General features: G+C 35.8%; 1 protein-coding gene across 2 annotated transcripts; it reads left to right on the top strand.

Annotated features, from left to right (window-relative positions):
* The first annotated feature begins 2924 nt into the window (after window positions 1–2924).
* psma4 (proteasome 20S subunit alpha 4) lies at window positions 2925–9165 on the top strand. 2 transcript variants are annotated; one of them, XM_074633887.1, is made up of 7 exons: window positions 2925–2955; window positions 6318–6529; window positions 6708–6785; window positions 6896–6984; window positions 7373–7503; window positions 8184–8307; window positions 8882–9165. In XM_074633887.1, exons 2-7 carry the CDS (start codon window positions 6393–6395, stop codon window positions 9037–9039), a joined length of 717 nt encoding a protein of 238 aa, XP_074489988.1. In that variant the 5' UTR covers window positions 2925–2955; window positions 6318–6392; the 3' UTR covers window positions 9040–9165. The 2 variants fall into 2 exon arrangements, with proteins under 2 accessions (XP_074489988.1, XP_074489987.1); XM_074633886.1 differs by lacking the exon at window positions 2925–2955 and adding an exon at window positions 6006–6163 and having other exon boundaries at window positions 6367–6529.
* Window positions 9166–9927: the final 762 nt, after the last annotated feature.

Genomic DNA, 9927 nt, shown 5'->3' on the forward strand with positions numbered 1-9927 from the left:
TAGTGAACTATAGAGATAAATAAATTGCTTTTTTTAAACCAACTGATTCCTAAATGAGGAGGTTAAAAGAACCATTTAAAGCGGTATCTTTTTACACTCCATTTCAATTATTCAACCAATATTATTACGACTTATATTTTTTATATTTTTGACTTTTGTCTGATTACTTTTTACTACATTTTGTTTCTAAAATGTATTGAACTCCATTGAATGCAATGCAGCATTTACACCTGTTTGAAAATGTAAAAAGTATGCGATGAAAAAGATCTATTTAACTTCTCCCTATTTGGGAAACACTATCACACAGCACATTGTAAAGAAATAGAAATATTCATTGCATCCATTGTTTGGGTACACTGACGTTCCACAGCAGGCGGATGGAAGGAACTTAAGCTGACTTTTCTGTTGCACTCATTATTTTACTTTGTATAAGTTTGGCAGCTAGATACACGTGAAAGTGAAATGTTACAGGGAGAGTTTGACAGCATGACTGAGTGTGTGTATAAATGTTTGGTTTATGTGTGGATCCGTGCCATCCTCCTCATAGTGATTGGTGGCAGCCACCCCAGCCTCCTATATTTCACCTGGGTGTTGGGCACACTTTGCCACTGTGATGAGTTTTATAGGGGCCCATAAAAAATCCCTTAGAAGCTGGCCTCCAGCACTGGCAGCTAAATAATGATTACAACAACATAAGCCCCTTGAGTGATACCAAATAATTAGAGGCCAGGGGAGACTGGATAGTTCACATCCATCACTCGGCCGTAAGCCTGTATGTCAAAACAGTGTGGGACGATCACTCCTGAGAAGTCAGAGAATAGATGTTTTGGGTTGAGCTCAAATGTTAAAAATCACAGTGAGAACAATGTGAGACCTGTGTCAGAGGCCTTTAAAAGATAAACATGGAGAAGGAGCTATAAACTCTCTCTTCAGGCAGATCCAGGAGGATCCGTGAGCCAGCTCCACAACGAGCCAACAAAACAAATCAAACTATACTATGCTCCTCATCTCTGAATAAACAGAGCACTGTTGTTTATTGAGGTGTTGCAGCTGCAACTCTCTACTTTACTGCGCCAATCCTCGGAGAACAATGTGAGGATGTGATTATTTTTCATAATCTCAAGGTAAGCTGCCAGGCTGAGGCAACGCTCGGCCGTGTAACTGAGAGGAAAACCTCAAACAAGAAACAAAGAGGTTTGTTCTACAGTGCTGTATATCCACAAAGTATCAACCATTGACTGTGATTTCTCTCAAATATAAGAGTTTGGCAGTTGTCAGGAAATTGTAGTCAGCAGACTGACTTGACTGACAGCGGAGATGACTGTTTATGCGTCATTATTTCATTAGAATCATGATTGGTTTCCTGTTGAATAAAAAAATAGCTGAATAAGCTTTTGAAAACACTTCTTCAGTTTCAGTAGCAACTCATTAACAATCATAACCAAAAAGCTCTACCCTTTACCCAACGCCGGTTTGATACTCAGTTCATGAAGCATTCAGGATGAGTGACAGCAGCGATCACATTTTGATTGGAATAAATAGAGGAATGACTGAAAATCCAAGAAGATAGACTGAGCACACTGTCTCTGTGGAAAGCAACAACACACACCACCACCTGAGCAGAGAGGTCAGAGGTCAGGGTCAGAACCCCGACAGAGAAACTCATGATTTACTGCACTGACCATAAATCAGTTCAGCAGCTTTGAGGACTTTTACACTGAAGATGATTCTTTACTGGTCAGTTTTATAAAGTCATTTCCACGTAGAGTGCAATAAATAAATCCCAGTATACTTTGAAGTAAATGGGATTCATCTTTACCCCTCATTCAAGCTAAGAGGGCCCCCTGGTGGGGACAATGATGAATTACATGAATACACACAGCCTGCTCTCCCACTGCCAAATGTAAGGGGTTTTTGCTTAACCGAAATATGACAATAGAAACCGTTCAAAACTAAACTTAAGTCACAGGTTCTATATTCAAATACCAATAGCTGTACTGGTGTTATCTATGATTCATCCCTTTCATTTGAACCACGGTTAAAGGGGACATATCATGCTCATCTTCAGGTTCATACTTGTATTTTGGGTTTCTACTAGAACATGTTTATATGCTTTAATGTCCAAACAACACATTATTTTTCTCATACTGTCTGTCTGAATATACCTGTATTCATCCTCTATCAGAAACGCTCCGTTTTAGCGCATATCAACGGAATGGCAATGGAATTGCGTTGCTAGGAAACAGCTTGGGTCCATGTTTACTTCCTGTCAGCTGATGTCGTTCACATACACTGCAACAGGAAATAAACTGGGACACATTTAGAATGTTTACGTTTAAAACTGTGAAATTGTCTAAATATTATAGATTTGTGACATCACAAATGTACACAATCCTGTTGCAATTCCGTAGAAATGCACTAAAACGGAGCGTTTCAGACAGAGCATGACTACAGGTATATTCAGACAGACAGTATGAGGAAAATAAAGTGTTTTATTTAACATTACAGCATGTAAACATGTTCTAGTAGAAACACAAAATACAAGTATGAACCTGAAAATGAGCACGATATGGGACCTTTAAAAGTTCTTATGTAAAATGGCCTATTTCAGAATCATATTATATGACTTTATATAATATATACTATATTATATATACTATATTATATATACTTTAATTAGTGATGCATTAATGTGAACATAATGTTGCAGCTGTTAAAGCCAGGGTTAATTTTAATTATTTACTGCTGGGCAGCTTAAAACTATAATAATATATCATAATGTATTAGTTGATTTACTGTAATAAATAAAATAAATAAAATGAATAAAATGAATAAAATGAATAAAATGAATAAAATAAATAAATAAAATAAATAGCTTGTCGCACCTGTATGTCGTTGAAACAACGCCTCTATGTGACGTCATCGAACCGCGCCACACTGAAAGCTCTCTAAGCGGTAAGCATTTTTATTTTCACGAATAAAAGATCAAAACTCTCATCATAACACGGTCTTTAATAACGTTTATAGCTTCTTTTATTGGTCCGTGTGTTGAATACTTATTAATAATACCAACATTAGGTCGCTAACTTCGTTTTAAAGCTTTAAACGAAGCGATGGATCAAAATCTGTTGATTCATCTCCAGATAAACAGTTAAAACAGTTAAAACAGTTAAACTCAACGAGCCTTTTATTAAACATTATATGAGTTATTATCATTAACTATTACAGTATATGAGTTATTAACATTAACTATTACATTATATGAGTTATTATCATTAACTATTACATTATATGAGTTATTATCATTAACTATTACAGTATATGAGTTATTAACATTAACTATTACAGTATATGAGTTATTATCATTAACTACTACATTATATGAGTTATTATCATTAACTATTACATTATATGAGTTATTATCATTAACTATTACATTATATGAGTTATTAACATTAACTATTACATTATATGAGTTAACATTAACTATTACATTATATGAGTTATTAACATTAACTATTACATTATATGAGTTATTAACATTAACTATTACATTATATGAGTTATTAACATTAACTATTACATTATATGAGTTATTAACATTAACTATTACAGTATATGAGTTATTATCATTAACTATTACATTATATGAGTTATTATCATTAACTATTACATTATATGAGTTATTAACATTAACTATTACAGTATATGAGTTATTAACATTAACTATTACATTATATGAGTTATTAACATTAACTATTACATTATATGAGTTATTATCATTAACTATTACATTATATGAGTTATTATCATTAACTATTACATTATATGAGTTATTAACATTAACTATTACAGTATATGAGTTATTATCATTAACTATTACATTATATGAGTTATTAACATTAACTATTACATTATATGAGTTAACATTAACTATTACATTATATGAGTTATTAACATTAACTATTACATTATATGAGTTATTAACATTAACTATTACATTATATGAGTTATTAACATTAACTACTACATTATATGAGTTATTAACATTAACTATTACATTATATGAGTTATTAACATTAACTACTACATTATATGAGTTATTAACATTAACTATTACAGTATATGAGTTATTATCATTAACTATTACATTATATGAGTTATTATCATTAACTACTACATTATATGAGTTATCATTAACTATTACAGTATATGAGTTATTAACATTAACTATTACATTATATGAGTTATCATTAACTATTACAGTATATGAGTTATTAACATTAACTACTACATTATATGAGTTATCATTAACTATTACATTATATGAGTTATTAACATTAACTACTACATTATATGAGTTATCATTAACTATTACAGTATATGAGTTATTATCATTAACTATTACATTATATGAGTTATTAACATTAACTATTACATTATATGAGTTATTAACATTAACCTGATCAACCTGAGATAATACAGAGAGTTTAACACCAACCTCAGTCAGTGTTTAGTGTTTAGTACATGTTAGTGAGCTAATAGAGACTCTGAGTTTAGTCTCTTTCACTTTCACATCCAGCAGCAGATCAACCAGCAGATCAACCAGCAGATCAACCAGCAGATCAACCAGCAGTTCTCTACTTCATGTTTAATAATGATTTAATGTTGCTGGTTTAGCTCCAGTAAACTTCACCGCCTTCATTAAAACAATCAGATCAACTTTGTCTTTGTTTTCCACAGTGGAAAAGTTCACCTGCAGTCTGCAAACATGGTGAGTTAACTCTAATGTTTGATGTTCATTTGTATTTGCATTAAATGTAATGTGCTGCTCAGCTTCTTTCTTTCTCTAATGCTTGGCTACTTTCTGAGATAAAAACAAAACATCTCTGCAGCTCCTCCTTGACCAGAGGTATAATTTAGGCTGATGTCCCCATGGTCTGTCTTCAGTATCTCCCCATGGTCTTGTGATACAAGTCTCTGGCTTTGTGAATGATAAACAATATTTAAATTATTATTTGTCCATTAGATAGCTGGGGATTTTACATGATGATGCTGCATAATCTTTACACTTACTTTACACTATACATCCTATATACCACTTTATAGACTGCACATATGTACATATTACATTTATTTATTGACGGACTGCACACACTATGTTCACCCATTCACTCTGTATCTTTTATATCTCTATTATTGTTTTTATCATTTGTGTATACCTTTACCTCTCCTGTGTTTCACTCTGTTTGCTGATGTTGCTGCTTTGACACCTGCATTTCCCTCTGAGGATTAATAAAGGTTCATCTTATCTTATCTTATCTTATAAGACAGAAGCTATGTACATTCATCAAAAGACCTCAACATACAGATGGATGAAAACTTAAAGAAGAAACTAACATAAAGTGTTTATAAGGTGTTTGGCCACCTGAAGCCTCCAAAACAGCTTCAATGCACCATGTCACAGATTTTCAGAATCAGCACATACCTTGCTCTGAAATATCGTATGATAATTAAATTGGGTCTAGATCTGGGTACTGTGAAGGCAAAAACTTATGATTCACATCCTTTGCATACTCATTGAAAACATTCACTGACCCCTCGTGCCATCTGCATTCATTGTATTTCTCCACTCATTCGTTTGTTCCTCATCTGTATTGTTTATTGAGGATTTTAAGTGTATCCTCAAAATAAGTTTACAAAACAAATCCATTAAATTCTGGTGTATTTTGGCTGAAGATTGCAGGGTTATCCATTCTATAAGCCACTTGTCAGATCTTAAGTCTGATCTGCCGGTCTACTTAACACTTATGTTTCCAAGGAGTCTTTTCATCAACAAGAAGATATTAGATTAAGATTAAGATATAAGATTAGATATTCTGGTCAGCATGCAGTTGCTTCATTTACAACCACAAGAATAAGCCAAAACAGAATTGTATGGGCTTACAGCCACATTTTGTAGTTGAAGGTGTTGAAGATATTTATAAGAGAAAGCTTACGTATTGTCTCTGGAGTAGCCCCAACAAAATAATCCTGATTACTTGTAGCACTGTGGTCTGTATTTTGAAGTTAAGTAAATTCCAATTAGTTTTCATGTTCACATTTTCTGTTTCCTTTCAGTCTCGTCGATATGATTCAAGAACAACCATCTTCTCACCGGAGGGTAAGAGCTCCTGAATAATGTAACCGATGAGGCTGCAAGTTGTTTTCTGTGTAAAGGCTCTGAGTTTATTCTAGTTCACCCTTATGCTTTTAAGAATTTCTCAACTGTACATATAAGTTTTACTTGTTTAAGCATCTTTTTTCTAGCCTCTTAGTGCTCTGTGCTCGCGTCCTCGTCTTGACAGCACTGTGTGTCATTTGCAGGGCGTCTGTATCAGGTCGAGTACGCCATGGAAGCCATCGGCCACGCCGGCACATGCCTGGGAATTTTAGCCAGTGACGGAGTGCTGCTGGCGGCGGAGAGGAGGAACATTCACAAGCTGCTGGACGAAGTGTTTTTCTCAGAGAAAATCTACAAACTCAACGAGTGAGTTACTACTACAGTAGGCAGTGTGCAAATGTTTACGACTTTAAAAAGTCACTCATCATATTTCTTTAACAGCTTGCATTCGCCTGTGATTGGCATAAACAATTAGATAATCAAATATACAGGGGAAAAAAAATCTGTTTTTGCAATGGTCCTACATCTTCCTGTTTCCTCGTAGAGACATGGCGTGCAGTGTGGCGGGAATCACATCAGATGCCAACGTACTGACCAATGAGCTGAGGCTTATAGCACAGAGGTAAGCTCCAGTCAGGATCACAGTCTTCTTAATTTCTGCTGCTACCTTCTGCATGCTTCTAGTGGAAGAAAATACAAATATGGATCTGAATGTGATGATTTGTGTTGCAGGTACCTGCTGCAGTACCAGGAGCCAATCCCCTGCGAGCAGCTGGTCACGGCTCTGTGTGACATCAAACAGGCCTACACCCAGTTTGGAGGTACAAAGCAGCACCACACAGTTCTGTCATAGCAAGAGACACGTGTTTCATCTACATGCAGAGTTTAGATCTGGATGAGACCAGCTTTGTGAGAATCTATACAGTGGCCAAATTATGCCTTTGATTCCCAGGAAATCTCTGAACTCCTCCCTCCTCACATACCACTGACATGCATTACCATGATTGCCTAATGTTGTCCATTTATGTATTTGTGCTGCAGAGAATAACATACTGTACCGAAAAACAAATTCTACCAGCATTGGTCGTTTGACTAATAAACAATCTAATCTAAAAGTATTTAGTTTCAAAAATCAAAAGTGAGGAACACCACAGACTCTTGACCTGAATCAGTGTTATGAAGTGGTTGTATGTGTGTTTGTTCTCACAGGAAAGCGTCCGTTTGGAGTGTCGCTGCTCTACATGGGCTGGGATAAACACTACGGCTTCCAGCTCTACCAGAGCGACCCCAGTGGAAACTACGGAGGCTGGAAGGCCACCTGCATCGGAAACAACAGCGCTGTAAGTCTCACAGGCTTCAAAGCTCTTATCCAAGAATTACTAAATAGAGTTGAATTATAAAAGAAGCTAATATGTGTGGAACTTGAATATTTAGATTTGAACACTGCAAACATTATAAAGCTGCTATTTCACACAGTGACACTGGATGGCGCCGCACCGCCAACTTTTTAAACACAGTGGCCATGAAATGGGCCGGACACTCACAATAAACAGACATGCTGTGGCCTACTTAGTGCTGACTCTTGGGGCTGCTAATTGTGTAAGTCCTGATTCATGGCGGTTTTGCTAATCTCAGTGGCTATCCACAGGGCTGCTCACACAAAGCATTGTGGGTAACGGAGCCTACTCAGAGCATTGTGGGAACACTTTTGTCCAAGAGGCCTTTCGGTACCCTGAGTGCACACATGTTTAGTTTGGGTGTCTCCAGTGAGGAAACGCACACCTGACCCTGACAGTGTTGGCGTTGTGCTCCACACAGCGAGCCGTTCAGGAGCAGATATGAGATCTGGCAGCCGGTCAATAGTCTGAGAGAAGAGAATGAACTGAGGTTTCAATGCAATCTTCACAATTGAAAACAGATGGGGAGACAATTTTGCACGTCCTCCTGCAGCAGTAACAAGAGGGATGTTGTTTTTAGAGTGATCTTTTTACTTTGTGTCTTTTTCTTTGCTCACTCGCAGGCTGCCGTCTCCATGCTGAAGCAGGACTTCAAGGAGGGAGAGATGACACTTTCTTCAGCCCTCGCTCTCGCCGTCAAAGTCCTCAATAAAACCATGGACGTCAGCAAGCTGTCTGCAGAGAAAGGTGCAGATTTGAGTAGTTAGAGAGATATTGGCCTTTTTTTTAAAAAAGTAGATCTATAATTTGAAAAATTATTCATCAAGGATGAACTGATTAGATTTTAATTAATTATATATATAATTAATACTACTTTAAAACAAAAGGTCCTCATGTCCTGTTTCAGCATCAATAAAACATAACCAATCAGCTGCGAGACGTTAATGTGACTACTGTAAACAAATTGGGCCGTCATTACAGTAACAGCAGTTCCTGAAAATATAGTCCACCAATTATTTTCAATGTACATTTCATTTGTTTACCTTGAATACACATCGTCACATGTGAGAGTCTACTGTACATGTGACCTTGAGACAACAGAGTGTACCTGGTCAACCTGTTTTATGGCAGGTCAGGTGCTCATTATGGCGTAACCTCCTTGTTCCAACATGTTGCTCTGCATCTAACTGAAATCTACATTATATAGATATAAATCACTAGTGTACATAAAAATACATTATCTTCTTCTCGAATATGAAACGTCAGCTCAGTCTGTAAGTAGCTGGTTCCTTACCGTCTACGTCTGTCTCTGTTGTTTCAGTGGAGATCGCCACGCTGACCCGCGAGAAAGGCAAGACCTGCATCAAAGTGCTGAAGCAGAAGGAGGTCGACGTGCTCATCAAGAAGCACGAAGTAGAAGAAGCCAAAGCCGAGAAAGACAAGAAAGAGAAAGACCTGAAAGAGAAGGACAAGTGGTGATGCTGTTTGCCCCCCTCCCCCACCCCCCACGCTTTGTTGAGTTTTGTGTGTGAGAACGAATGTGAGTCTTCAGGTTTGTTTGTGTTGTTTCTTAAAATAAATCCAGATGATGAATTATTGACTTGATTCTTTTGTTATTTATTTGTTTTTATCGGTTTTAAATGAACTCTTTTACAGGTTCAGTGTTGTACTGTTTGGTTGTAACAAGCTCAAAATGCTCTCCTTTATTCACGGTCAAAACAAGTATTATTTATTACGTTTCAGTCGTGTAGTGATTGAGATAAACTGAGCAACAACAGAGTAGGTATTAAAAAATCTGAGTCTGTTTCTACCCACTTCAAAAGGTTTAAAACAGGTCATCAAATATATTTGTCGAAGGGACAGAATCCAAGCAGACACTGCAAAGGTAGACTTTCAAATAATTTTTATTTTTATTTTTATTTAGGCCTAAGTAGCCCATCATGGTTTAATATTTTCACTTAATTACACAATGTGTTATTTTTATTAGCCTGTATCAGTGTGAACAGACTCCTAAAAACATGGGAAATCCATAATGATTATAACTAAGGGTGTAAAACACAAGTTTCATTACGCATATTTGATTTTCTTTGGACAATGATACAACATATATATTTTTTGACAACTATACAATATTATATTGATTTTTTTTTTTACAAATATATACTATATCGATATTTTTGGGACAATTATAACATTGATTTTTTTTGACAACTATACAACATATTTTTTTGGGACGATACAAAATATCCATTTTTTTTGGACAATAATACAATATATTGATTGTTTTGGGACAACGATACAATATTTGCTGATATCACAAAGTCTGCCTCAAAACAATTTCCATTTGATTAAATTCAGGGACCTGCG

The sequence above is a fragment of the Sebastes fasciatus genome, chromosome 4 (assembly GCF_043250625.1).
Source record: "Sebastes fasciatus isolate fSebFas1 chromosome 4, fSebFas1.pri, whole genome shotgun sequence".
NCBI classification, from domain to species: Eukaryota; Metazoa; Chordata; class Actinopteri; order Perciformes; family Sebastidae; genus Sebastes; species Sebastes fasciatus.